Consider the following 27,820-nt stretch of genomic DNA (forward strand, 5'->3'; position numbering starts at 1 on the left):
TATATACGACGGTGGTTATAATACTAATTAATTGTAATTAGTATTGTGGGAATAGCTCAACAATATATTCTAAGGGTGTGTTTGTTTGGGGGATTTAATTAGATTTCTATTATTCATTCAATTTTTTTCCCCCAAAAACATCAAATTAAACATCTATTTTTTTATATATATATATTATACTAAAAATCAATTTTACATTCAAAACATCACATCAATACCTATTTATATCACATTATACAACTATTCAAATTCAAAATTTTTACTATTCAAATCCCAACTCAAAATCCAAACCCCCAAACAAACACACTCTAAATATTCTTTCGTCCCATAACAAATTATTTATTTTTTTATTTTAGTCTGTCTCATAACAAAGTTGTTGGGGTGCAAACCCAAGTCCCACATCGGAAGTTACGAAGAAAATTTCACACCTTATAAGTCCCGAATGAACTCCACTAGTACGAGGCCTTTTGGAGGATATCCAAAAACAAATCCGTGCGGACTCAGCCCAAAATGGACAATATCATACTAGTATTGACTGGACTCAGTCCCAACAGTGGTATTAGAGCCCGGTTAGACGGTGAAGTGGATTGGGTGGTTGTGATGATGTGCCTTGAGTCGAACGTCTCCTGGCAGTTTTTAATATTTTTGTATAGTGATTTAATCTGGTCAGCAAATATCTATATAAAAAATAATAAATATTTATATAATATATAACACATTATATAATATAACATATATTATCTGTCTTGTGAGATTTGTTAGTTGTTTCATAATAAGGTGTTAATTTAGTAATATAGTACCTCTTGTGTAATGATTTGATAATTATTTCAAGTTAGTTTGTGATCAAATTAACATGTCACTGATGTGTCCTAAACGCGTCTATCTATATATATATAGCATTGATATTCATCTTCATCTTCATATTACCTGCAAGTGTTAGACATGGCCAGGCGACCATTGTCTTAATTAATTTAATGTTGCCTGCCAAACCACATGGATCATCACAATCATCATCTACTGTCTTTACACATTGATTCGATCCAAATTATATATATAATCATCAGTTTAAGTAATGGATCGATTTATTACAAAAGGTGTGTTTAATTGTGAGATTTTAGTTTTAATTTTTTATTTTGAATAGTAAAATTTTGAATTGAAATAGTTGTTTGATATGATATAAATATGCGGTGTTTTGAATGTAAAATTAAATTTTAATGTAATAAAATAAATAAAAATTAAGTGTTTGATTTGATGTTTTTGAAAGAAAAAAAAATTGAAATAGTAAAATCAGGTGTAAAACTTGACAATAAACACACCCAAAATTGATTCTGCAAATAAGACAAACATATAATTAATTTTATATATATTAAAAGAAACAACAACAACATTAATCAAACATCATTAACCCAACAGAGATTAATTAATTAATTAAATAATTATACGACGAATTTTGTGGAGGAAGAACACGTCCAGCAGTGGTCATGTCCAATGATTGAGGCCTGATTTTTGCACATAATACTCCCAATTTATTCTCATTAATATCACGATATCCTGTCGCCGGAGATACCGCCGGCGCCGGCGCCTTCGTTTTCTTGTGAAGCATACTATTAGCCCTGTGCGCATCTCCGGCAACGCTCACAGCTTTCTGACTCTTACAGCCGGAAAGAATGGCGGGACGTAATTTGGGGAACGAGCTCATTTTCGAATTCTGATCACGATCTTTCCGAATCATGACTCTATCGCCGGCGCCGCCGAATCTTAACTCCTCCGATTCCGACACGACGGAGAAATCGGCGGCGCTGGCCGTGACGACGCTCCACTCTATACTCGCTTCACTCGGCGCGTAACAACCCGACAGGCCGTCGGAAGCCTGCCTGGAAAGCAAAGATCTCCCCCCGCCGCCGCCGCCGCACACACTTTCAATCTCGAACAAGTCGGAGCTGCCGTCGCTGTCTTCGCCGCCGCCGCCGTCTTTAATTTCACTTGAAGGAATTTTGAAACCTTCTGAAATTTCTCGCCAAGACGACATCACGCTGAGTTTCTTCCCCACTCTTCCTTCCTCCATTTTTACAGTCTTCCTGACGGCGGCGGCGGCGGCGGCGCCGTCGCTAAAATCATCAACGTCGACGGAATTCCGGTCAGTACAAGAACAATTGCAGACAATGCTTGAAAGAAAGCCCTTTCCGACGGATTTCCTCGTCGGAAAATTCCTCGGATTGCTAAACAACAGCGCGCTCCGGCTGTTGGTGCTCGATTCTGACCGGATACTTCTCAGTGTCGGAATTTTCATCGGCGGCGCTGGCGGACCGTCGTTCTTACAGGGACGATCATTCGGCAATTCGTTGGGATCGATTTTTTTGGGGCTTCGATTGATCTTAAATCCGTCGTTGAAATATTTCTGGGCATCAAAAACGTCGATTTCTGGATCATCGACGACGGGGGCGTTTTTTTGAAGAAAAACGTTGTTGTCGACGTTTAAGGTGGGAAGTCCTAATTTGAGGACGAAGGTTTCTTCGGCGGCGGCGGCGGCGGCGCCACCCAAGTCCGCCGGGAATAAAGGTTTCTTCTTGAATTCCGGCGGATCTGAAATGGACATGGACGAGGAAGTCAAGATTATTGCAGGAGTAGACATTTTTGCGGCCATGGATAGAAAAGTGAATCAGCTTTGAGGGAGAAGTTATGCTGCAAAGATTATTTATTTATTTATATGAATATATTTGAAAGTTCAGGTGGTATTAAATTCATTATTTAGTTAAATCTATAGATAACGAATTGGAAAAAATTTTAAGAATAGAAAAAGTATTTAAAATAAAATAAAAATAGGAGTATATACATTAATAATTGTGTAAGTATAGTAACAAAATTATTATTGTGCATTTAAGTATAAATAATATTGAAATGAATGTGTGTTTGATTTGTAAAATAATTTGAATCAGTATTTATTTATGTTAAAGTACAAATAATTGTGAAGATAATGAATGTGTATAATATATTAATATTTTTAGAAAAAATGTATGTAGAAGAATTAATTTATATTTGCATATTAGTTTGACAAACAAAATTAAATACTCTCTCCGTCCGCTTACAAAGTTTACATGTTTCTGTTTTGAACGTCCAATTACAAAGTTTACATTTCATTAAATATCTTATTTTTTTCTATAAATACTTTTACTTTACATCACATTATTTACACTACTTTTAACTACTCACTATAGTTAAAATACTATTATTTCTTAAATACCGCACCAAAAGTAAATGTAACCCTTGTAAATGGATGGAGGGAGTATAAATTAAGTATAAATTTGACTAATGATTAAATTTTTTAATAATGTATACCTTTTGAATGCCCTCGGTAAATTTGACACGAATACAATAACATACTAGGGTTGTATTTGTTTTTGGATTTGAATTTTGAATTGAGATTTGAATAGTACAAATTTTGAATTTAAATAGTTGTATGATGCGATATAATAGGTGTTGATTTGATGTTTTGAATGTAAAATAAATTTTTAATATAATATAAAAAAATGAAAAATAAGTGTTATGGTTTGATATCTTTTTGAAAGAAAAAATTTGATGAATAATATATTTAAAATCCAATTCCCAAATTGGTAAATTTTGTATGACATATTCAACTAAAAAAAGTACTCCGTATTAGTATTATTCGAAAAAGTCATCCATCGTCCTATAATACTAACTCAGCCACCTTTTTCGGCTCAATAAATGATACACATATCTAGGGGTGTTAAAGTAAACCCGACCCGTAAAATCGAACCCGTTCGACTTGAAATTTTTCAGGTTCGGGTTTGAAAAAAATTGGGTCGATTCGAATCTGAAACGAAAAAAATTCGTGTCGTGTTTGGGTCGTGTTTTGGGTTGACTTAATAACCTGAAATATAAAAATCAGGTTAGGTTTTGGATTTCGTGTTTCGGGTTGATCTGAATTTTTTTTTTTATTATTATTTTAATTTATAATATTTTAAATATAAAATAATATAAAAATTAAAACAAAAATGATATTTTTTAGGTCAATTTATTTTTTTTAAATTTCCTGGTCTGTTTCGTGTCGAGTTCGTATCGGATTTGTTCGGGTTTCGGGTGACCTGAAACTAATTCAGGTCAACCTGAACCCGATCTGAAAGAATTTGTGTCGTGTTCGGGTCTAGAGTTTCAGGTCAAATTTCGGATTCAGGTCGGGTTCAGATTGACAATTTTTTTGTTATTTCCATGGCTCAACCCGACACGAACACCACCCAAAAACACGAATTGAGACCCCATCCGTATCCACTAAACTTATGTTTCTTTCCCATTTTTTTTAATAAAAAGATATGTATTTTTATCTTTATTTATATCATGTTATTACTATTTTTACATTTAATTTTTTTTAAAAAAAAATAAAAAATTACTTCATTAATTCCTTTGCATATTTTTCAAAATATATTATTTTATATGACAATAAATTAATCTAGTAATATATTTATCAAAATTCATGTTCAATTTAGATTATTTTTTCATAAACTGTATAGATGCAAGAAGTAATTTTTTTTTTTTCTTATGACATGAAACCTGAATTTATTATTCTTCAAGTAAATAATTTCGTAACGAACTAAGAAATAGTAATTTTGGATTTTGAGTGGAGTTAGGACTAATAACCACATGTATCCTTATTCCCTACCTTGTTGCTTTCTGCTTTTATGGACTTCTAATTATTGATTACACTAAAGCTCTTGTCATATCTGCACCAATTCATCACTTTACAACATTAATTAATTAATTAATTTTGGTATAAATATTTGAAAATGGATCATCATCGTCACCAACAGCAATAACAACGGCCTCCACCATCACCAAGGCCTCCATTCTCAGGAGCTCCCGGTGCACCCAGCTCCCAATCATGTAATGACTAATGAATGGCCGGATTGGTGTGGGAGTTGGAGGTCCCGTCACCTCCCAAGAATCACCTCCCTGCTGCTGAGCCCCATCATCATTACATTCTGCAATGCCAATGCCTGCATGTGGTCTGGCTTTGCTATCCATTTTCAGACAAAGAAAATAAAATAAAAATAAAAACAAATATAACCCACAGTAGCCCTTTTCAGGAATGGCCACATGATCACCAAACAAACAACTTTTGGCAATGAATTTGAGCCTAGTGTAGTGTACATTGTTGCTGTGAATTTGACATCAATCTTGTCTCCTTTCTTAACTCCACAGTGGTTTTTCTGTTCATTGTTGTAATAAATTTAGGTTCTTGCCAAAGGGATGTGTCTTTTCTTGATCATCATAATTTTGTTGTAATAAATTTAGTTTCTTGCCATTTCTTGATCATCACAAATGGGGCTTCTGAAATGAATTCCCACCCACCATCTTCATTCACAAACCATCTCTCAGTACAATACAATCCACCAAAAATGTCGACATGGTAATTGGTAAGACCATTCAAACCCGCTGTCGGGAAAAGACATGATTCACATTGTTTTCTCAGAAGTGTTTATATGAGAGAGATTGACAAAATGATAACTTACCAACAAATAACACTTAAAAATGTTCTGTTTTCCCAAAAAACCAAAAGAAAGAAACAATAATAATGGCGATGGTAACACTAAAGTTACAGTAAAGATAAAACAATCTATAACTTACTGCAGTATCCATGGCTAAGTAAGCTGGAATCATCACCGTCGTCCCAATACCGTCGTCGTTCCGTGGCAAGCTAATCGCCGGGCAAAACCCGTCTTCCGGATGTTTCCGGGGGAGTAAATAATATTATAAGGGAATCGAACGATTGCCGCTCGGAAGTAGCGACGGGAGCATTCGTGTTTTTCCGGGTCTTATCACTGGGCGGAAGTGGAATTGCTGACCCAATATTGCTTTACAGCGACGAGTATTTTCTCCGGGACGAGAGGGCCGTCTTCGTGATCCATTAGTTTGGAGTCCCATCTCATGCCTGCAATCATTTTCTTGACCTTGACAAGCACGTCGACTTGATCCCGGAGAATAACTGCACCTTCTGGCCGCAGGATTCGGTCCATTTCTAACAAAATGTCTTCGTAATCACACCTGGACAAGTAGTCGGACCATTATTCATTATGTTATCTTGCAACACATTCGACATGTTCTAACAACACATGATATCAGCATAACACAGCTATTAGCTTCCCAATCATTCTTACACGAAACAAATTTCGCAATAAATACATTCCGCATTGTTTCATAACATTGGTCGCAATATCTCATATTTGCTTCATTACATTAAAAAAGTGGAAATTTTCTAAATTATCCCGTGTAGCGAGTGTGTAAATCTATCATTGCCAATATTACAACGTACATTCGAAGGAATTACTCTGTACGTTCGGGACAATTATGCCAGTTTTTCTTGTTTGATTGTCCACTAAATTTATGTACAATGCAGTTATAGTAAAAACACTTTATCCACTCGCAATTTTATTATTTCTACTCTAACAAATAATAATCAATTTGACACTATTCTTCTACTTGCTCCACTATTTTTTTATCAACTATTTACTAAATTTCTCATAATACATCTGTTTTACCTTTTATCTAAAAATACTATAATTTCTCAATATTCATACCCAGACGAAAAGGCATTAAAAGCTCGAACGGAGAGAATAGTATAGATCAGATGACGAAAGGGATAATGTATACTTACTTGTCCTTGTATAAGCTAAAAAGACCATTTGCATGAAGGAGGTCGTACGTCCTCGGATATGTAGAGAAGGCTTCACACCTAATCCAAACAAGCAAAACAAATAAAAACCAAAAATCTTAATCTGAAAAAACCAATTTTCTAAGTTAAAAATGAAATCTTGTGAATCCCATGTCATATCTTAGCTCGGAGATCTAAATCAGATATCAATCCAACCCACAATCTTTATTGTCAAGTTGAGCGATCTAATTAAGCAAAAAGAATAGTAGTAGTGAGTTAGAAAGATACCAGTCGTGATAGATTCCAATCAGTCCTCGTTCATAAATAACACCGAGAGTATTTTTTTCCGCAATCGTGGGCATGACATTCATAACCCAAAATTTTGGAGAATTAAGTGCAGCAGCAAAACCTCCCAACCCTGCGTTCATATCCATGATGTTGCGGTACCTTCCAGTGTCGATAAGCTTATTAATCTTTCTGTAAGCACTGACGTGTTTCTTCCATTGCTTATTGTCTTCCTGATATGCCTCAACCGAAACTCCAGAAACAGCACCATTAGCGATTCTTGGAGGAACTGAATTCAGCCTCTCGGGGAATGGTTTGAGAATCTCACTAGAAACATCGCCATTAGCCTTGTATGGAGTGATGCAGGCCTCCATTTTCCCGTACCTGACCAAAATAAGTATGAAAAAGTTTTAGGTATGACGTCACCAGAAACACTTTATTATTGAAATCAACACGACTATTAAAATCCACACCAGACGTCATCAGCATCTTCAGATTTGCAGATTGGTGCGCCAGAGCTTTGTTGTTTGGAAAGACAAGAAGCAGAATCCATGGTCTTTTGCCATATAGCAATTTCACCTTTTTCGGATTTCTTCTCCCAGCAGAGAAGCTCGGCTACCTCTTCGATCTTTCTTTGTTCTTCCTGAAGTTCTTCCTTAGGGCGTTGCCATGCCTTGAAGTTAGTCTTCCAATTGATTGGAGGACCTGAAAGCACCCAGTAGCCACCGGGTCTAAGCACACGATCAACCTCCTTCATGTATAGACCATCTGCAATTAGAAAGTATAGCTCAATGAAAAACCAGAAAGTAGAAACAAAAATGACACTGAAAATTTGATTATTACCATTTACTCCCCATGGTATAAGACAGCGGGAACAATGTGCCACGTCAAAGGCTCTAGAAGGGTACGGCATTTTTATTGTTCCAAGAACGCCAATTACAGCAGGCAAGCCCCTTTCAAGGGCAAATTGGACTTGGGCTTCATGTGAATCCCGAGGTGCAAAAGACATTGCTATAACATTTCTACTCCACAGATATGCACCCCAACTAGCAACCTACAACAAGAAGATGTTTAACAAATGCAAACACTCGGAACTTAATAGAAAATTGCCGAAGTTACTGGAAAGATTTTAATATAGGCTTTTCAACGTACCCCACAACCAGTATCCAGCGCAGTCCGCACAGTTCCATTTTCAATTGGTAGAACCGAAGCCAGCTGATCAATGTACTTATCAGCCCCCTGAGGAAACTGTGTTCCTCCACCTGGAAATCGGAACACATTGCCTTCATACTGAATCCAGTTCTGAATTGCCTTCTCCACTGTCAGGCTTTTGTACGGAGCATTGGCATAGGGCACATAATCCCGACTTTTAGGCCATGGGAAGGGGGTTACATATCCCTGAGGAGCTGGGATAAGGCAATGGAGCTTCTCTTCTTGAGAAGGGCAGTGCCTCTCACGATAGATCATATTATCTCTTGGAAAAGTCATTGCTCGCCCTTGGTCTTGGCATGGCGTATAATCAATGTACTGAGGCTGGCATGGCTCGTACACCTTCACCTCAGTATCAGACTCGTCGATCACCCCAGCTTCACCCCCATGATGGGTTTCGAAATTGAGATTTGGAAGAATGTTGCAGTTTTCTCCACTCTTGGTCATCTCCAGTGCTATGCTGTCCCCCTTTCCAAAACCACTCCTCTGCCATGCCCCGAGCAGATAGAAGAAACAGCACAAACCAGCTACTATGAAAATAGACACAGAACTCCTCGTCCTGTTGTCCCCACTGCCAAATTTGTTCGCCATTGCAGGCCTGCAAAAAATTTGGACTAAGAATTAGCTGATCCTAAATGATCAATGGGCACTGCCCTTTCTCCTTCTTTGTCTGTTCTTAACAAAAGTGTTGCTCAAATACATGAATATGCAAATTCATTAATTATACAGATAATATTTTTCCCATTTAATTCCATATTGGATCCATCTCCGAGCAACTGACGAAGAAAGCAGTGGACAAATTAGATCTAACATCGTATTACCAAATACCAATCATTCACAAATAGAACAAGAGCAGACCTAAGAAGCTAAAACATCAAGCATTCAGCTTTTGTAGTTCAAATACAGATGTTCTTACAGATTCAACCAACCAGACCATCATCGTTCGTACAAAGGAATAAAAAATTAGATCCACCAACAGAACATAGCAAGATCACGCCAAAATCCCTTCATCAATACTCAATCTATGCAAGATTCCAATTATCGGTTTCCTTAAAAAGACAAAACATTAAACAAATCGAGTCATACTCCAACTAGATTCGAACATCCGGCGTCAAATTCACTCGATTATTAGTTCTTATTCAGGCCATTAAAAAGAAAGCAGTACAAAAACAACACATCAACGCCACTAAATGCAAAACAATACCAAAATTTCTCTTTTTTTTTCCATTTTTAAGTAGACAAATCAAGTTAAAAGCGTCAAATCACATACGTACCGAACCCTAATTTAACGATCTGGAAAGCCCGCCTCGCAATCCTATCGCCTGCACTCCGAAATCGCCCAATAACAAACAGATCCGGCTGACAACGATCGAAGATCCTAACCCTTGCTCACCTACCCGCTAGACACCCCGGGATCTCTCCCAATGCTGTGATGCAGAAGAATTCAATGCGCCCCGCTTTTAGCCACATGGAGGAGAATACAATTACAAATACATCAATTATATAGAATAGATGCAGGCACCACGCAGACCCCTCTCCAACACGTCGTACGGCAAATAGATCTTGGTCTTAATTTATTTACATGATATTTAATGCGCTAATCATGGAAAAATGGAAACTTTCTCTCATGGGGAACACGAACATCAAATATGTACACCCACCCACAACTCACAAGTAGGCTTGACCCAATCGCTTCCGAACCGGCCGGTTCGCCAATTTTGAACCTTCTGTTCCGATTCAAACCGGAATCGCAATTGAATCAAGATCGTTCGGTTTCGATCATCCATTCTTTTTTCGTTTTTTCTTTTGAGAAAAAAAAAAAGGAGTAATATTATAGGAAATATGAGTGTATTTCTTTGAGTTTGGTTTAAAAAAATTAATATAATATATTTTGTGAAAAAAAAAAATTAGTATATTTTTTTCAATAGATCAATATTTTTTTATAATTGGTTAAAAAAAATTAATATAATATTTTTTGTGAGAAAAAAAAAATAGTATATTTTTTTCAATAGATCAATATTTTTTTATAATTTATCCTTCTACCAAATTTATGTTTTTTTTCCTTTTGTCTTACAAAAAATGAAAATTTTAAATAATTCTCACGTATTTCTTAATTTATATCATAAAATTATATTTATTTATAAAAATACCACAATTATATATACATTTAATTTATACTTTTTTTTCTCTTTTTATTAACTCATTAGTATATTTTTCAAAATAGATAATATCCATTAAAATTCATGTTCAATCAAAATAAACATATATATTTGATGAATAGAGAAATATTAATTTTTTTAATTTAATTATTTATTAAATTTATTATGTTAATCTAATAAATTCTTATTAAATTATCATTGTCAAAAAAATATATTAAATTCTTTCCATAAAATCAGTCTCATTTGCTTTTTGTACATATTTTTTTTCAATATTAGTATTATATGGATTTTTATTGAAAAAAAAAAAATAACAATGTCATATTAGATTGTGTGATATAATATCATATATTGAAAATTGCAATGATATTAATTATTTTAGATAGATACTAAATAATACCTTAGATTTAAAATAAAAAAGATATCTTTCTTATAATACGGATAAAGTATATAATTTGTTCGATTGTAAATTAAAACTTATTTGAGATTAAGCGTTAAATTTAAATTTTTATTTAAATAATATTTTATTACGACGTTTTTAAAAACAAATAGTAGTATACTTTTGTTAAAAAATGTAAAAATAAACAATATTCATTTTAATTGAAAATGTTAGAAAGATCAAATTCATAATATTTATTTAAATACATTTAACTCTAAAATTATATATATATATAAAAGAAAACAACTCTTAACTTTATATTTGAATTGTCATTTAATATTTTTTTACAAAAAAAATAAATACATACCTAAATATATTCAAAATTAAAATTTGCAATTTTTGAATAAAATCAAATTAATATATATATATATATATATATAAATAGATAGTCCAAACCAGATATTTTTTCCATCAAAAAACGAGACGAAACCATAATTGAGACAATTGTGTTTTGATTTTATCTCGAACCGATTGAACAAGCCTACCCATGCCACTAGTTGCCCTAAATCGACTGATTTTATTTTATTTTTCTCTTATTACAAATTTCAAATAAAACAACTATTTATTAAATATTTGTTCGATATTCATCAGATTTTTGCATTTTTTTTAATAATAATAATTAAATAAAAAAAAAAGAACTTTTGTTCTAGCGACTCTAGCACAATCGTGATAAAGTCGTGGTTTGAGCCCACACGGACCAAGACTGACGCGACACACAATCATGATTGTCGGCCTACGAACATCATTGGATCCCCGCCGTTGATTGATTTGACGTTAACGCGTTGACATCCTCCGATCAACGGTCAGGATCCATTCAAATTTGCAATTGATGTGTTCATGGTCCACCAGGATCTAGTGTCCTAGTTGTACCGTGTTATCAAATATGTTCCAAACTAAATTTAAATAATTAGTATATAGGCTTGAATTAAATGCCACGTTGCCATAATTGTATTAATTTCATTGTTCTATAAATACATGTATTTTTATTTATTATTATTATTTTCAAGTCATCATCAAATAGATATATTCCATTTGGATAGGTTTTAATGCAATTGACCATCTGTCCATTTTTGCAAATTCAGTTGTACCTTATGGAGCGAACATTGTACATCAATCGGTGCATTAAACTTTCTGGGCCGTCTCGGCCCATTTGTTACTTTTGGGCCCATCGATATATCAGTTTCTCGAATATTCTAAGAATTGGGCAAAATTTCTACCCACCATAGGTTTCTGGGAACGGAAACCATCGTGTAATCTTTACTGCTTTCCCCATTTTCGTGCAAATTTCAGGCGATTTGGCGGAAATCTGATCTTATCCTCTACGAATTCGCTGCTGTATGAAAACCCGTTCGTGTCGGACTGAAATTGGGAATCCATTTTGATCCCTGAAAATGGTATTAACGTTGTACACATCGGTTACGGTTTCGTCGTTGACTCGTCTGTCTAGTTCGCCGAAGCTTTTCTCCCCGTTTAGAATCCGATTCAAAGTGTCTCCCGGACTCCAGTTTCTGCCATTAACACGTCCTCTGAAGCTTCGAGTGACCAGCAAGCGGGGGCTCTGTAGCATTCGCTGTTACAAGGACAATACGCCTGAAGAATCTGCTACAAAAGTAAGCTCTCTGCTTGCATTTAATTTTTGGAAAAGGGGGGAGAGAAGGGTATTGAAATTTTCCTGGGGCCATTTATACTTGATCAGGTGAACAGGAATTTACTGTTTACATAATTGGATTTAGTGATTGATAGTAGCCATAACTTTTCATTTGAGATAAAATTGTTTGATATTGAGAGACTTGGACGACAATCAGGTTCAATAGGACACTTGATTTATAGAATGGAGATGCAAACCTGAAATCATAAAGGATTTAACTCCATGGGAGCTTAGTTTGAAAGCCCTTTCATTAACAGTTTCAATATAAGGCCATTTGAACTTCCATCTCATAATTTCATTTCAATTCCATTTCCTTTTCATTGCTATATTGTGTAAAATTCAGGTGATTGTATATCTGTGTGGTTTTGACTGTGCTTTTACAGGATAAGGGATTAAATTGGCCAGTATTGAAACGATGGGAAGTTCCCTGGAATTGGCAGACAATCTCTCTGACTTCACTTGCATGTGGATTGAGGTGCATTTAGTCATGTATTGTCCTACATTGCAACGTAGAATAAATTCCGACTAATTATGCAAGATCAAAATAGTGTTGGGATTAGCCATGAAAATGGGAGGCCTTAGGTCATGTATGTAAGAGTTGAGTTCTATTTACTGGCGTATTATGTTCTTTTTCTTGTTTTGGTTAAAGTCTGATTTTCTTGGAAAATCTAATTAGGTCTTCAGACAGTTTTGTTTTGACAGGACTGATTGAGGCAGTAGCATTACAATACTCGGGCCTTAAAGTGGAAGAGCTGAGTTTGGATCAAAAGGCTGAAATTCTGTTTTTAGACCAAGGGTGAGAAACTAAGAATCATTTTCAGCTTTAGTTTTGCTCTGGTTTTTAGTATCACCTCTAGCCCGAGACTTTTCACACGTATACATTACCCTTACTTTGATCCGCCCTCTCTTGTAGCATTGCAACTACAGTGGTTCTTGCAGTACTCTACAGTCTGACAAAGTCATTTTCTCCCCTTCCAGACGATATATATCAATACGGTAATGAACATATTTATATGCATCATTTCTGCAAGGAAATTACATCCCTAAATATGAATTCAGAAGTACATACATGATGCTTTATTGTTTCTATATACATGGGCGCCTTGTGAAGTGCTAGTTATGCATACTAGTTTGCTGCATATTTGGATGTTGGGCACTTTTGTTACAGTGATGAGTAATTACTTAAAAGAGTATTTTACGAGTGTAAATTTCATAGAGAGACGGTCAACCCTGGCTGATTTATAAATCAATCTGTGATTCAGATTGGAGGGAGCCTTTCAATCTTCAGAAAGGTTGGTTGTTATGGGCTGGAGTCGGTCTTGGTGGAGCTCTAGCTGCTATTGCATTGACAGGATTTGCATTATCTTTTTTCAGCGGTGAAACACCACAGAGAGAGGTTTGAATATAGGTTTGGGCATTACTAGTCGTAAATTTGTTTGGGTATTCAATGATTGTATTTATATCTTTCAATTCGATACAGACAGATGCCCTTGTCCGCTTACTTCCATTGATCGGATCTTCAGCCATCAGGTTTCACTTCCTAAGACCTTCAAATTTTATTACCTTTCGGCTGTGGTATTTTGCTGAATGGGTTTAAATTTCAAATGCAGCACCGCCTGCTTGGTGGGCATTACAGGGGTGCTTGCTCCAATCCTCGAGGAAACTGTATTTAGAGGGTTTTTCATGGTCTCGCTGACCAAATGGTATTCTTTTACGCATCTTTGTCTGGTTTATAATTATTCGTCGTGCTTTAATGGCTCTGTGAATTTTAATAAGGTCCATTGGCAGTAGTTTTGACAAGATGTTAGTTAGACTGTTCGAGTTTATTTTACTGATTGTTGTTTACCAATTTCTGGCAGGTTGCCGACGCCGCTCGCCGTACTTCTTAGTGCTGCTGTATTTGCAGTAGCACACCTCACTCCCGGAGAATTTCCTCAGCTGTTTGTTCTTGGTAACTTATCGACTTAAAATTTTATATACGTAAAAGGGTAAATTATATAATACTCATGTGTTTTAGTAAAAATGCACAAAACACCTTGTGTTTTATTTATTGTGTGAAATTCTCTTGTGTCAATGTAAAGTTTCCACGAAACACTCTCTTTGTCTAAAACTTTTGTCTAGAACTGATGTTTGATGTTTGGTTATAAATAAAGACCTAAATTACTCAAGTTTTATACAAATAAAAAATGTAAAATATCTTCAATAAAAATTTTAAAATAAATAAGTAATGATTAATTAATCATTTATTTTATAGTTTTTATCGAGATAAATTGTTATCTGATTTTTTACAATTACTATAAAAGTAAATGATTGATCAATTATTTATTTATTTATTTTATTAAAATATTATTTAAGATAAACTTCGGTAATTTAGGTCTTTATTTAAAATCAAACATCAATTTTGCACAAGGAGGGTATTCCGTGCAAAATTTACATTAACATAATGGGATTTTACGAAATAAATAAAACATAAAGTGTTTTATGCATTTCTACTCACATAGGGGTGTTATATAATTTACGTTCAAGTAAAATGAAGTTACAGAAATAAAAAGAGTAAATTTTTAAGCAGATAGTAGATTGCGAATGTCTAATACCTTTTATTACATAAGTTATGCTTTGACTATGTAGGAATTGCGTTGGGGTTTTCTTACGCCCAAACGCGTAACCTTCTGACACCCATCACGATTCACGCCTTTTGGAACTCGGGAGTTATCTTGCTCCTCACCTTCCTTCAGGTAATCGTCTCCTTCGAACAATGTTGTACTGAGTTTAATTACTGAATGCCGTAGACAATAATTAAGATTGCTGGCCATGGCTGTTGTCTCTGCAGCTCCAAGGGTACGATATCAAGGAATTATTACAAGCTTATTGATGATATGATCGAAAAGATCAGACATAAACACTGCTGCAACCATTTTGTAAATCTAATTTAACAACTGTTGCAGAGTATGATCTGTATCTGTTATAAAAGTGTCATTGTTAGGAATTTGAATCTCAAGAATGTGATATTTAAATTTAAATTGTTGAGGAACATGTTGGAGAAGTTTAGTTGTGTGCAAATAGAGATCTTGTTTTGACTACCTTTATTATTACGTTGGTTTCCTTAAGGTTTGAAACTTGTGCAATTTTAGCTCCTCCATATGCTGGTAATAAATCTTTGAAAGAAACAATACATACATATATATATATATGTTTATACATGTCCTAACATTACAATCTTTCCTTTCCTACCTCTTCTCTGAATCCACATGTACTGTGTGCGTGCAATCAAGCAATTTTCTTTTCTTCAAAAAAATTTATTTATTTATTTATTTATGGGGTGTGTTTGACTTGTTAGTTGATGTGATTTCTTACAAGTGAGGCATAGGATGCTTGGGGAGATACGAGGAAGAGAGTATTAAATTCTGTTTATAGACATTTTTTAATATTTTATAATACTTCCTCTGTTGGACTTATTTTTCTTTTTGGTTTGTTTCCTAAAATATTTTTATACTTTTATTAAAAAGAAAAGGTAATCAAAAGTACACAAATAGGTAATTTATTTATTTTTTTTGGAGACGGGAGTGCTATTTATCGACAATAAATTTAAAAAATATTACACCAAATATATATGTATTTTTCTCGCAAAATACTTTCTCCTTGAGTTAAAATTATGTCTATATTTTTTTTATATTGGTTTAGCATTATAACATTATTATTATTATTTTTTTTTTATGATGCAGGAATCCGCAGTCGTTATCCGGGTAAATCCTCGACTGAATTTAATACTCTTCAAATTAGGCTTGACATGCCAGTCATACTAGGCGAACTATGTGTAGCAATATAACATTATTACTTTTTAGTATATGTGTCCAATAAAAATTGCATAAACTTTTCCAACAAAAAGAATATCATATTAGATACTAATATGATAAAATAGAATGTAAATGACTAAAATGCCATTGTTTTTTTGAACAATTTTAAAGAGTTTGTTAGAGTAATAATTATGGATAGTATGAAAAAGTATGAATAATTTTGTTATAAAGTGGGGACGACAAGACAATTGTTTTGGGACGAACAAAAATAAAAAAATAAGACAATTCTTTTGGGACGGAGGGAGTAGTAACTTTTTATTATTCTGAAAATTTTCAGAATTTATATAGGAAGGCTAAGTAGAATGCAATATGAATATGGACACATTGATTGAGATTGCACGGTTGGGAAGCAAAATCCATGCAAGTCAAATTACAAGACAAGAAAGGCTCCAAACGAGGGTTAGGATTCTTGGGGTTTGCCCTCATTAAATTAATTATTTAATTAAACAAGATTTTGCATTTGACTCGTACAAATATATAATATCTATATAAAAGTATTCATTCATACCACATTTAATTTAGGGTTATAACTCATCACTCAGCTTTAATTTCTTGCCATCCAAATTCAAGACATGGAATTGGGGGAAAGCTACTTTGGTACGAGAAAACAAGATTTAAATATTGGTTGAAATTTCAAAGTTTTGCAAGAAAAAACTCAAACTTTTATGATGAGAAATTAAAACAGGGATTGCATAATTGCTTCTCAAGAAACAAGAAAATATATATATATATATATATATTTGGGGAAATCCATGAATGCCCTCCTGGATTTCCAAAGCCAGAAAGGGGCTACAACATCCAAGAAAATTGACTTCTGCTTCCCAAACAGCTGAAAAAATCAAATCTTAAACCTGTCTATAAATTTTGGGAAAGATCCAAATTAAACATATGTCTTATTTGAACACAAGATTAATGTATACATATATATATATATGTAATTACTGTCAAGAGATGACTTGTGGAGCCTTTCTTTTGAATATAGGAATGGCAGCTAATTAAATTCATTATAATCTTGAAATGAGATTTTATAGTAATTATATATAGAGATATATATAATATGAGAGAGAGAGAGAGAGAGAGAGAGAGAGAGAGACTGTAAGCTTAAAATAATTAAACATTTTGTGATAATAAACTAGTTTATAAGTCAAATTCTGACAAGTCAGTGGGAATAGAAGGTTAATGAGGAATATATATTGGAATAGAAGATAGTGGCAGCAGCAGCTGTTTTAGAATTTCACATATATTAATTATTATAATTAATTAACTATATATATATATATTGAGACTTTCTCATTGGGAGTTGGTTTTTTTGTCCCCAAACTACACACACAAACTCAATAATATATATATTAATTATTGATAAACTTGGAACCAGTTGGAAGCTTATTTTGTCGAAACTAATTTCAATTAATCAGAAGATTACTTATTAATTCGCAGTACATTAACATATATATATATATATATACAATCTTACAAATATGTACTTTCTTCTTGACTTAGGGTTTTCTTGATATATATGCATATATATATATATATGAACACAGGCATGAGAGGAATTCAAAATCATACTGTGAAAATTAAAGTCACCGCCAGAAAAGGCGGCTGATCCTTCGCTCCTCGGAATCCACGAATGCTTCTTGCCTGCCTGCCTGCCTGCCTCCATATATAGTATATATATATATTACTAACTGATCACTGCTCCCTTCATCTTCGTCTTCCTCTTTGCCTCTCTGGTTTTAACTCCTGTCGAGGGTTTTGAGCAATTTGTTGCAGATCGAATAAATTAAGTCCTCTATTAATCAGATTGGTCATTACAAGTTTCTCTTTTCTAGAACATATAACTATCTCCTTACATTGTAAGAATATGGAAGAAGAAGAAGGAAGATTAAATATTGAAGAATACTGTGATGATGACGATGAGCTGCTGCTGCCAGGGTTCAGATTCCATCCGACAGATGAAGAACTTGTAGGGTTTTACCTAAGGAGGAAGATCCAACACAAAGCTCTTTCAATTCAGCTCATAAGACAGCTCGACATCTACAAATACGATCCTTGGGACCTTCCAAGTAATTCATTAATTGATGATCATTTTACACACACACACACACATATATATATACACTAAATTAGAGTTTTTTAAGGTTATATATTTATTGGTAAATTGTCCTTTTTTTTTTTTTTTTTTTTTTACCATTTTATAATTTTAGTCTCGTAATTAGTGACTGTATTAAAATAGTCTCGTAAGTAAAAAAAATTTCGTATATTTAGTCCTCCGGCACCGGAGATGCCTACGTGGCACACTGAAGGACACGTGTTCGCCAACTCAGAGCCGCCTAGCGGACACATGAATAATTTTTATAGTTTATTTTTAATTCTATAACTAGAGAGCGTCTTAAAATAGTTCCACAATTAGAATTATTTTTTTGCACATTTAGTCCTTAAAAAAATATAAAAATTATCCAACTGGCGAACAATTGTCCTCCGGCATGCCACACATGCATCTCTGACTACGAATGACTAAATGGGCGCAAAATTTCTACTTACAAGACTTATTTTAAGATAACCTCTAGTTACATGTTTAAAATAATAAATGGTGCAATTATGAGACTAAAAAAACAGCTGTATTTATTTATTGTCTGATTATTGCATACATATGCATGTCCATAAATGGCTGTAAGTGGAGAGAAAGAGTGGTATTTCTACTAAAACAATAAAGATTATTCATGTATCCGCCAGGTGACTCTGACATGACGGATACCAGTTATCCGGCGCTCTGGGGAATTAAATATACAAAAAAAATTTACTTACGAGACTTATTTTAAGATAACCTTCAATTATAAGAATTATTACATATATATATATTTCTAATTATGGGACTAAAAAAAATCAGTTTACTCTATATATATTTCTCGTCTGATTGGAATTACATATGATATGTATGTCCAGAAATGGCTGTAAGTGGAGAAAAAGAGTGGTACTTCTACTGTCCGAGGGACAGGAAATATCGAAACAGCCCGCGGCCGAATCGCGTGACCGGAGCCGGGTTTTGGAAAGCCACCGGAACTGACAGGCCAATCTACTCTTCTCAGGGCTCAAAAATGTGCATTGGGTTGAAGAAGTCTCTTGTCTTTTACAAAGGTAGAGCTGCAAAGGGAATCAAGACAGATTGGATGATGCATGAATTCAGACTTCCTTCTACTTCCTCACACAAAGATTACATCAATCCTCCAAATGTAAGTATATATATATATATATATAATGTTGATAGCACACCGCATCACGTAAAATATTAATCATTATTAATATATGATTCTTAATATAAATACAATATATAAATTAACATCATATGATAATAGTTTACACAATACACTACACTTTCAGCATATGAAATATATATATATATATTCAAACAAACAGTGTATAAAAATTTGAAACTAGTGTATGCACTTAGCACTTTTGGGGTTATATTATTTTTTTATACTATTAAGTATAGAAAATAATGACTTTAAAATACTCTTTCTGTTGACCAAATTTATTACACTTTCTTTTTTAGTCAGTCGGTTATATTTATCTCATTACTAATTTTGACAAAGTCAACAAATCTAATGTTTAATTATTACTACACTTATTTACAACAAATACAGTTAATTAATTTTATTACAGTATCTCTTCACTTACTTTAATTTCTAATTAAATTTTCAAAAATATTCTCAACTACTATCACTTTTTCACTAAAGTGTTCGTCTTTCAATCTCCGTGCCAGACCCAAGTGGTCTAATTTTACTGCATGAAGGGAGTAAAAAACAACATTTTATGTTGAATTATTAATTTTTATGAATAATAAATATACATATATATGATGTGAATGTAGACATTTTTTTATTTTTTTTTAGTAATAATATTCATCCGGTCATGTTACTAAAAGAAAAAAAAAATGATGAACAAAATATGTTATATCTCTTATTTAATGTGCTAATTAGGGCTAATCAATGTTGACTATCCCTAATCACTACTCTAATAGTCTCATATATATATATAATTTGTAATTTAAACATTTATTTATTAATTTATTTATTTTCTGTGTATTCTTAGGAAGCATGGGCAATTTGCAGGATATTCAAGAAAGCAAACTCTCGAGCACAAAGGGGATTTGTGGTTACACCAATTCTTGATGCTTCAAACATCAAAAACCCTAACCTTAATAATGGCAATGATGTTGAGATAATTTATAATAATCATTCAGACATGCATCACTCAATCTTTGGTAGCTTCTCTCCGAAATCGACTAGCTCGAATTCGGACAATAATAAAAAACCCCGACCCGAAAAGCGCGTCGTAAATGATGCTTCCTCATTGCTACTGGACATGTCTAACTCTGTGTTGGGAAACCCTGGAAATGGATCAGACAGTAGTGTTGAGTTTGGCATGCCTCTTGATCGATACGATTACGTGTTTTCGATGGCGTCGGAAGACAACATGGAATTAGTGAACAATCATGGACAGGGAACAGAAGAGGCAACCTTAGTAAAGGGACAGGAAATTGATCACATAGAGGATCTTGCAGTTTGGTCTCTTTTATATGGCTCATTATGGTTTGGGTGATGCATGTCTGCAAATCGAGTTTAATTAATTGCAATAGATGATAGGCATGTTAAGGTTTTTTCATTTTTTTTTTGGATTGATTCTTGTTGTAATGAAGTTTGATATTCTTGCATTTGTTTTTTCATCTAACCTTAAATATAGATTTTTATTATTGCACAAAATCAAGAAATCATCAATATATATATATATATATATATAAGATAAAGAAGCAGCATGTATGTATTTAAAAATTAGAGTTATTGAAACCTCTATTGTACTTTGAAAGGCAAATTGGAGGATATTAGGGCATATTCAGATAAGAGCTTTTCTCTTTTTTCTTTTTTTTTGTTAGCGAGCTCCGCTCGGTTCGATTCGGTTCGTTTGAGCTTGCTAAGAGCTCGTTTGTTAAGCTAAACGAGCCGAACACGACATAAATTTTAGCTCGTTATGTTCACAAACGAGCTCGAGGTTATTTGCAAACGTTTGATAGTATTTATTAAAAAAATTAAATTAATAATTTTATATTTAATAAGTATATATATCTTTATAAATATTATATTTCATTCTATTTTTTATTCAAATTTATTAATAAAAATTATAATTATTATTAACTAAATTTAATTTTTTTAAAAATTAAATAAATAAAATAAAATTTCTCTTAACGAACCGAATCGAGCCGAATACAAACAAAAGAATTGTTAATCGAGCCGAGCTCAAACAAAAATTTCAACTCATATATCTTAACGAACAAACACGAATCGAGCTCAAACATGACAAACTCGACTCTGTTCGGCTCGTTTACAGCTCTATGTCGGACCAATATGAATGCTTTTACAATCTTGGGTTTGTTTTTGATGATTAATTTGTTAAGTTGTTTTCTTTTGATTGGATTTTAAAAACTTTAGTTGAAATTTAATATTAAAATAATATATAATGAAATTTTTTGTATATATATTTCAGATAAAAAGCTTATTTGATTTTTATTTGACTATTACTTAAATTTTAATTTAAATAATATATTCAGATAATGACAACAGAACCTTCAAATATATATACATATATCTATTTACATGTATATTTGTATATATCTAAACAAAATTCAAGTAATATATTCAGATAATGACAACAGAACCTTCAAATATATATACATATATATATGTGTGTAATATATCTAAACAGCCTAAGTGACAGAATCCTTCTTTATTACTGCAAACTGTTCGAATTTTTTTTTTATGTCTGTTTAAAAACGTATATATAATATAGTTTCTTTGGGTCAAATAGAAAGTGCAATAATGAGGTTAGGTAAAAACTTGATTTGATAATTTTAGGATTCAAAATTGACCAAATGCAAATATTCTCTCACAAAATTTGATCATATTTGTTGATTTAATCACCATTAAAGCATGTGAGGTAAAAACTGATTGAGGCAGTCAATAGATAATCTTCGAGGACAACAAAGTGAAAATTTTAAATAAATAAACAGATCAATTAAAGGGAAGGGTAGTCATGACCAAAACGATTATATAGTGAAAGTAAAATTTCAAAATTGCATGAAAGGGTCCTATCAATGAGTTGCAAGATAAGAGCTAAAGAAACACAAAAAAAAAAACATACTAAGCAGAGAGAAACTCCCAAAATTAAAATGCCATATTTCAAAGATTGCAGGGAAAATACTGTAATAAAGCTTTTAAACCTCACAATACAAACTCTTCATACTCCGAATCGGGTGTTTGAAAACTCTCTCACCACTTTAACTCTTGGAAGAAGCCTTTTCCTTCGCCTTTTGAATCTTCAAAACCTTTTTCACAATCTTTTGTTCCTCCACCAAAAACGCTCGAATGATCCTTCAAAATCCAAGAAACAAATATTACAAATTTGAAAGCTTTTATGCAAAGAAACATATGAATTATGAATTGAAACCCCAACCTTTCCCTCACAGCAGTACCAGACAAAACACCACCATAAGCACGGTGGACAGTTCTTCGGTTCCTGGGTAATCTTGACCTCTTGTACTCAGCAGGTCTAAGATGAGGGATCTGCCCATATAAAACGACGTTAATCAGTTGTAAGCGTAAAACATAATACTACTATTGAAGCAAGAAATTCCAGGATCAGATCACCAGGTAAAAATTAAAATGCTCAAGGATTACTGCCACTCAATGTGGTCTACATAATATATTGTTGTCTGGCACTACACTTTCAGATTGCATTCAAGATCATACTAAACGGAAAGCCACAGGAAGAACTAAAGGCATGACCATACCAGACTACCCAATAAATGAATGCTTCAGTTAACTATAATGCCGAGCCACTAATTTCTTTGGAAATCTATACAGTATGCAAGTATCTGCCAGAAAATTTAGCAAGAGAATACTGTTGCTTAAACAAGAACCTCCAGAATCAGATCACCAGGAATAGAATGCTCGAGGATTACAGGGATCCACATAAATCAATTTGTCTTCTGGAACTACACTTTCAGATGACATTCAAGATCATACCAAACAGAGAGACACAGGAAGAACTAAAGGCATGACCATAACAGACTACCCAATAAATGAATGCTTCAGTTAACTATAATGCCGAGCAACTAATTTCTTTGGAGACATACAGTATCCAATGATCCACCATAAAATTTTAACAACAAATCAATCTTACAATTGCACCATTGCCAACATCTGCTTGCGCAGTAGTAATGCAGTATTTAGGGCAAACATTTACTATTAGTATAAGAACGTCCAGGTTGCATCAAGCAATTCAAACATAAATAAATACTTGAACTCATAACCCAAGCAATTATTTTATTTTGAAAGAATAAGCATCCCTGTAATGGAGCATACACTTCCATACTGCAGGCAATTAGAATGAGCTTTAGTGCTTTTCAATATTTAGTAACATATAGATTCTAAGAACTGATCCAACAAAGGGACTACATACATACTCTAAAACAGATATTCACCAAATCAAGGAACAAAAGAACATAGCAAAGAAGATGAATCGCTACATAAAACGTTATCCAACATACCCCTTGGATCCTCTTGCCAGTAACAGGGCACTTCGGACCGCTTGCCCTCTTCTTAGTGGTCTGGTAAACCAACTTCCCTCCTATTTTTCACGCAAAAAAGCAAAATCAACCGATTAAACACAACCAAATCACAGAATCATTTCAACACAAATGGAATCCCCAAACAATGGAAATCTCGAATCACATAAAATTCAGCACACAAACAACCGCAGCGGATTCTTTTCACTAAAGAGAAGATTACCGGGAGTCTTCACGATCCTGTGTTGATTGGATTTCGTGGCATAGCTATGCCTCGTCCGGTACGTCAGCCGTTGAACCATCTTTTCTCAAATCGCGAATTCGGCTTCAGCGGCGGTGAAGAGAAACCCTAGCGGCGACTCTCAGGAGCGAGGCGAGGTATTTAACAGCATATATTTTTCCTATTGTTACTAATACACGGCTGAGATCTTCTCTCTTTCTAGAACAAAACAATCAACGGTCAGGATTTATTTTAGTCCTCTTATCTGTTGGGGCGACCACACAGCCCAATAAGCGTTAGGCCCAAACCAATCTCCCCCTATACCCATCTTCTTATTCATACTAGGTAGTGTTTGTTCAGCGATTTTTCCAAAAATTTATTATTTATCCAAAAATTTAAAATATATATATATTACATCATACATCTATTTTTTATTTTTCTTATTATTTTAATAGATTTATCTATTATTTATAATAAATAAATATCAATCAATTTTTAAGCGATCCATTAAGCCCAATTTTACAACAGAAAAAAGAACAGAACAATTATTTCCAACTTATAAGGGATGTTGATAAAGCGCACACAACCTGCGCATCAAATGTAGAACTCATAGTACAACCTTATACCGTATACAAACATCAAACATGTAATAATCAGGCTTAAAACAAGAAAGCAACAATCTTTCAAGACATTTGATCTTTAATTTCTCATCTGCACATTACAAGAACTTGATTAATGGCAGGCATACAGCTTGATCAACTATCTTCCGATCGCGTCGCAGCAGTCTCCGGCGGCGTCGCTTGTGGAGGCGTTGCCGTCGCCGTTGCCGGAGTCGACGCAACAAGAAGGCCTCTGCTTTGTGCTGACTGAACAACAAATGCAAACTGCGTCGCTGCTAGTGCCGCAGCCTCCTAGTCATTGTAAGAACGGTGTTATTGTTCGAATGTTAGATAGTTTCAATGATATTCGGTGGGATGAAGTAAAAAAAATTGTAATAGAGCTTTATATACCTGTCTCTGCCTGCGACGTTGCATTATACCGATGGCCCAAATCATAATGTAGCAGGGTAAGAGAAAACCGACAGCTCGGAGCAAGAAAAGCTGCATTTATTGCGGTGTAATAAGTCGTAGTCGTATAAAATATGTTGAGAGTGACAGCAGAGATCAAAACTTACAGAGAAGAAAGTCGATGCATCCTCCTCTCCATCTGCATCTCCGTTTCCGGTTCCGTCTCCCCCGTCGGTGATCGTCATCGCATGCCTCAGAAGTAGAAGAGCCATTAACTGAAAATGAATTCGAGAGAGGGTTTAAAGTTTTATTACGAGAGATTTAATGATCGTGTGTTCTTCGATCTTTAATCTTTAATGAATGTCGAAATAGCTTACGATCAGTGCAGTGGAGCGGAAAAGGGCTGCGCCGCTGCTGTTAGTTCCATTGTAATCGTCGTAGTCGGCTTCAAACAGCTGACGCTCGGCATCGGCGATCGCAAGAAATCGAGGATTGTGCACATCTAATGGTGAACCAGAGATTTGCCATACTCCACTAGAAAGTAAAAACAGACGATTTATTAAAATTTTTCTATGGACTATGATGGAACAGGGAATGTTGCAGTGTCAGGGAAACTCACCCAATATCAATGGCAGTATCATTGGATGGCGGACGTGGAACAGCGGTATAGCCAGGCTGATACGACTGCAAAACAGGTGCAATATGCATCATATCGATTCTTAACGAGTATTAAATGGTGTGACGACAATCAAACAAGGAAGCATGGGAGTGTGAAAACCGCTAAAAGGTTCTGCTACCTTCATTTTTTTTCATATATGATCATAGACATTTATTTCATAATTCTCACAAAGAAAGACATTTGTCAATATCATAACATATTATAACATTTTTTAGAAAAACACCCCTCCTAATGTCACGTTAATGGAAAAGTTATATATATCTTTATGTTGCAAGATTGAGTTTTTTATCAACAGAAATACCACTTCATAACTGGTCTGCATCGAAACTTCCCCGGAATCAACCAAAGGCATCTTGCAAATATGAATTTCAATATGCAGAAAATTAACAGGGCAAGCAAATATTTAGCAAATCGCCATGGACATGAAGTAAGAGCAATCATATACCTGGTGGCATATCTCACAAGTAATGTCTCCCTTCTCGTCGCACCAGTGCTGAACGCATTTTCTGTGGGCATACTGCAGAAAAATAGATTCTCAGAGAAATAATAAAACAAAACGTTTGAGCAAATGAATGTCCAAAGGCACGTGAATGTTGTGGGAGAGATGGGAAAAGCTTTACCAAGCAAAACATAATTTGAGAAGAACATGTGAATTAATCAAAACTATCCTAATATAGCGAAGAACTCAAAGATAAACCTATAAAATTAAAACCCAACAAAAAAAAAGTTTCTATTTCCCCAAAAATTTGCAGATCTCCTTATATACACAATGATCCTCTTCCTTTAGCATTTAAAAGTTTGAAACCTTTGCCGCTTACCCCTAGCACAATTCCACCTCATTTTTCAATAATATAAAAGCTTATGCATAACAATACTATAATATAGGCTAAAACACACCAAATATCCGCAAACCCATACAATAGTGCATTAACATAAGCATTCACCTTAAGACTCCCACTGCAAGCACAAGGACTCTCCAAATTAGTGATAGAATCCTCGTCCTGGCAAATGCGGCACTCACCTGTACCTATCAACGGTGCCTCCTCATCTGCTTCCTCACTGTCCACCACTAACACCACCGACTTACCGTCTTTAGCCTCCATAGATGATGAGGACCCCTCTGTTTGAGGATTCTTTTCTGTTCGAAGACATCCAACTGCCTGAGGATCCGGAGAACTAGACTCAACTACTTCAGACTTCTCCAGCTCATTCACATCCACAGCCAAATGCTCACCCATTTACACCTTCTGAATACCACCACCAAATCGAACAAATTTTACAGCCACAAGAATTCCTGAACAACATCAGCATAAACGCATAGAACTCAGTGCAAGTAACCTTATTCCATTTTTTTGAAAGCACAATATAATAAGAAATTTTTCCATAAAGAATCACAATCTAATGAACCGTCATGCCTCCACCACTTACAAAGTTATGATCATCGAACTTGCAAATTAACCTAAAAGCCACTTTAGTGCAAAATCTAAAACAATATAGCCCAGATAAAGAATGGTGCAAGCGCCTCTAATTTCCCTAACCTAAACTCCAAAAAACAAAATTTAAACGCTAATCACACAAATTTTAGGCATCGGAGAAATCCCCTACAAAAAACCGACGGAATCTTCCAATCACCGCTGCCATAAGCTGCGGGATCAGACATTTCTATAGCCCAGGACACCAAAACCAAAGGTCAATACAATCCACAAAAATGCATTCGAATTAAACAATAATATGTAAAACAGATAAACAGCATAAATAACAACGCCACAATAAATATAAATCCGGAAAACTCAAAACGATTAATCATACCTGAACGAAGAACAGGAGAATCGCCCACGACCAAGCAAATTATCAAGAATCACAGGAGCGTCCACGCTTTCTGGATTTGGCTTTTGTAGGATTTTGGCAATATTCAACAACTACAAGGTTTTACTCATTCTTCTCCCGTCGACCTTTCCTTTCCTTCTCATTTCGTCTTACTTTTTTAATCATATCGAAAAGTCCATTGATTTTCATCAATGGGCCCAACAAGCAGAAG

General features: G+C 34.3%; 6 protein-coding genes across 8 annotated transcripts; 2 read left to right on the plus strand and 4 right to left on the minus strand.

The window, feature by feature from the left end:
* Positions 1-1,337: 1,337 nt before the first annotated feature.
* LOC127245541 (protein PHYTOCHROME KINASE SUBSTRATE 1-like) lies at positions 1,338-2,659 on the minus strand. The gene has a single exon (XM_051266503.1). The coding sequence runs from the start codon at positions 2,642-2,644 to the stop codon at positions 1,421-1,423; it is 1,224 nt and encodes a 407-aa protein (XP_051122460.1). The 5' UTR covers positions 2,645-2,659; the 3' UTR covers positions 1,338-1,420.
* A 2,742-nt stretch (positions 2,660-5,401) lies between these two features.
* Positions 5,402-9,783, minus strand: LOC127245439 (probable methyltransferase PMT2). Its single transcript, XM_051266319.1, has 7 exons — positions 9,433-9,783; positions 8,102-8,756; positions 7,793-8,003; positions 7,423-7,717; positions 6,953-7,333; positions 6,668-6,745; positions 5,402-6,057 (listed from the first exon to the last, which is right to left on the minus strand). The coding sequence occupies exons 2-7, from the start codon at positions 8,747-8,749 to the stop codon at positions 5,832-5,834; spliced, it is 1,839 nt and encodes a 612-aa protein (XP_051122276.1). The 5' UTR covers positions 8,750-8,756; positions 9,433-9,783; the 3' UTR covers positions 5,402-5,831.
* Positions 9,784-11,964: 2,181 nt separating this feature from the next.
* Positions 11,965-15,481, plus strand: LOC127245479 (uncharacterized). Of its 2 annotated transcripts, XM_051266391.1 has the most exons (10): positions 11,965-12,363; positions 12,785-12,876; positions 13,090-13,197; positions 13,315-13,397; positions 13,664-13,797; positions 13,882-13,931; positions 14,012-14,104; positions 14,261-14,352; positions 15,030-15,136; positions 15,232-15,481. In XM_051266391.1, exons 1-10 carry the CDS (start codon positions 12,145-12,147, stop codon positions 15,271-15,273), a joined length of 1,020 nt encoding a protein of 339 aa, XP_051122348.1. In that variant the 5' UTR covers positions 11,965-12,144; the 3' UTR covers positions 15,274-15,481. The 2 variants fall into 2 exon arrangements, with proteins under 2 accessions (XP_051122348.1, XP_051122349.1); XM_051266392.1 differs by lacking the exons at positions 11,965-12,363; positions 12,785-12,876 and adding an exon at positions 12,949-12,988 and having other exon boundaries at positions 13,086-13,197.
* Positions 15,482-16,122: 641 nt separating this feature from the next.
* LOC127245369 (protein FEZ-like) lies at positions 16,123-20,857 on the plus strand. The gene is made up of 4 exons (XM_051266201.1): positions 16,123-16,144; positions 17,800-18,321; positions 19,202-19,488; positions 20,348-20,857. The coding sequence occupies exons 2-4, from the start codon at positions 18,120-18,122 to the stop codon at positions 20,855-20,857; spliced, it is 999 nt and encodes a 332-aa protein (XP_051122158.1). The 5' UTR covers positions 16,123-16,144; positions 17,800-18,119.
* Positions 20,858-22,324: 1,467 nt separating this feature from the next.
* On the minus strand, positions 22,325-24,266 carry LOC127245480 (60S ribosomal protein L34-like). Its single transcript, XM_051266393.1, has 4 exons — positions 24,100-24,266; positions 23,859-23,938; positions 22,763-22,872; positions 22,325-22,680 (listed from the first exon to the last, which is right to left on the minus strand). Exons 1-4 carry the CDS (start codon positions 24,176-24,178, stop codon positions 22,587-22,589), a joined length of 363 nt encoding a protein of 120 aa, XP_051122350.1. The 5' UTR covers positions 24,179-24,266; the 3' UTR covers positions 22,325-22,586.
* A 347-nt stretch (positions 24,267-24,613) lies between these two features.
* On the minus strand, positions 24,614-27,752 carry LOC127245671 (uncharacterized). Of its 2 annotated transcripts, none has more exons than XM_051266676.1 (8): positions 27,592-27,752; positions 26,727-27,076; positions 26,228-26,299; positions 25,723-25,787; positions 25,481-25,637; positions 25,271-25,378; positions 25,107-25,196; positions 24,614-25,007 (listed from the first exon to the last, which is right to left on the minus strand). In XM_051266676.1, the coding sequence occupies exons 2-8, from the start codon at positions 27,018-27,020 to the stop codon at positions 24,852-24,854; spliced, it is 942 nt and encodes a 313-aa protein (XP_051122633.1). In that variant the 5' UTR covers positions 27,021-27,076; positions 27,592-27,752; the 3' UTR covers positions 24,614-24,851. The 2 variants fall into 2 exon arrangements, with proteins under 2 accessions (XP_051122633.1, XP_051122634.1); XM_051266677.1 differs by lacking the exon at positions 27,592-27,752 and adding an exon at positions 27,211-27,500.
* Positions 27,753-27,820: the final 68 nt, after the last annotated feature.

The sequence above is a fragment of the Andrographis paniculata genome, unplaced genomic scaffold (genome assembly GCF_009805555.1).
Source record: "Andrographis paniculata isolate CXL003 unplaced genomic scaffold, ASM980555v1 Contig22END, whole genome shotgun sequence".
NCBI lineage: Eukaryota > Viridiplantae > Streptophyta > Magnoliopsida > Lamiales > Acanthaceae > Andrographis > Andrographis paniculata.

What these genes read in the sequence shown, in the direction of transcription:
- LOC127245541 (XM_051266503.1), bottom strand. Translation starts at nt 2,644, where the DNA reads ATGGCCGCAAAAATGTCTACTCCTGCAATAATCTTGACTTCCTCGTCC.
- LOC127245439 (XM_051266319.1), bottom strand. Translation starts at nt 8,749, where the DNA reads ATGGCGAACAAATTTGGCAGTGGGGACAACAGGACGAGGAGTTCTGTG. An exon ending in CGCTGGATACTGGTTGTGGG is followed by an intron (nt 8,004 to 8,101) that starts GTACGTTGAAAA and finishes TTCTTGTTGTAG; the next exon opens with GTTGCTAGTTGGGGTGCATA. An exon ending in TTTAGCTTATACAAGGACAA is followed by an intron (nt 6,058 to 6,667) that starts GTAAGTATACAT and finishes CTACTTGTCCAG; the next exon opens with GTGTGATTACGAAGACATTT.
- LOC127245479 (XM_051266391.1), top strand. Translation starts at nt 12,145, where the DNA reads ATGGTATTAACGTTGTACACATCGGTTACGGTTTCGTCGTTGACTCGT. An exon ending in GTGAAACACCACAGAGAGAG is followed by an intron (nt 13,798 to 13,881) that starts GTTTGAATATAG and finishes AATTCGATACAG; the next exon opens with ACAGATGCCCTTGTCCGCTT. An exon ending in ATCGGATCTTCAGCCATCAG is followed by an intron (nt 13,932 to 14,011) that starts GTTTCACTTCCT and finishes TTTCAAATGCAG; the next exon opens with CACCGCCTGCTTGGTGGGCA.
- LOC127245369 (XM_051266201.1), top strand. Translation starts at nt 18,120, where the DNA reads ATGGAAGAAGAAGAAGGAAGATTAAATATTGAAGAATACTGTGATGAT. An exon ending in CGATCCTTGGGACCTTCCAA is followed by an intron (nt 18,322 to 19,201) that starts GTAATTCATTAA and finishes ATGTATGTCCAG; the next exon opens with AAATGGCTGTAAGTGGAGAA. An exon ending in ATTACATCAATCCTCCAAAT is followed by an intron (nt 19,489 to 20,347) that starts GTAAGTATATAT and finishes GTGTATTCTTAG; the next exon opens with GAAGCATGGGCAATTTGCAG.
- LOC127245480 (XM_051266393.1), bottom strand. Translation starts at nt 24,178, where the DNA reads ATGGTTCAACGGCTGACGTACCGGACGAGGCATAGCTATGCCACGAAA. An exon ending in CAGGATCGTGAAGACTCCCG is followed by an intron (nt 23,939 to 24,099) that starts GTAATCTTCTCT and finishes CGTGAAAAATAG; the next exon opens with GAGGGAAGTTGGTTTACCAG. An exon ending in CTGGCAAGAGGATCCAAGGG is followed by an intron (nt 22,873 to 23,858) that starts GTATGTTGGATA and finishes TTATATGGGCAG; the next exon opens with ATCCCTCATCTTAGACCTGC.
- LOC127245671 (XM_051266676.1), bottom strand. Translation starts at nt 27,020, where the DNA reads ATGGGTGAGCATTTGGCTGTGGATGTGAATGAGCTGGAGAAGTCTGAA. An exon ending in CTTGCAGTGGGAGTCTTAAG is followed by an intron (nt 26,300 to 26,726) that starts GTGAATGCTTAT and finishes ATTTTTCTGCAG; the next exon opens with TATGCCCACAGAAAATGCGT. An exon ending in ATGCATCGACTTTCTTCTCT is followed by an intron (nt 25,197 to 25,270) that starts GTAAGTTTTGAT and finishes CAATAAATGCAG; the next exon opens with CTTTTCTTGCTCCGAGCTGT.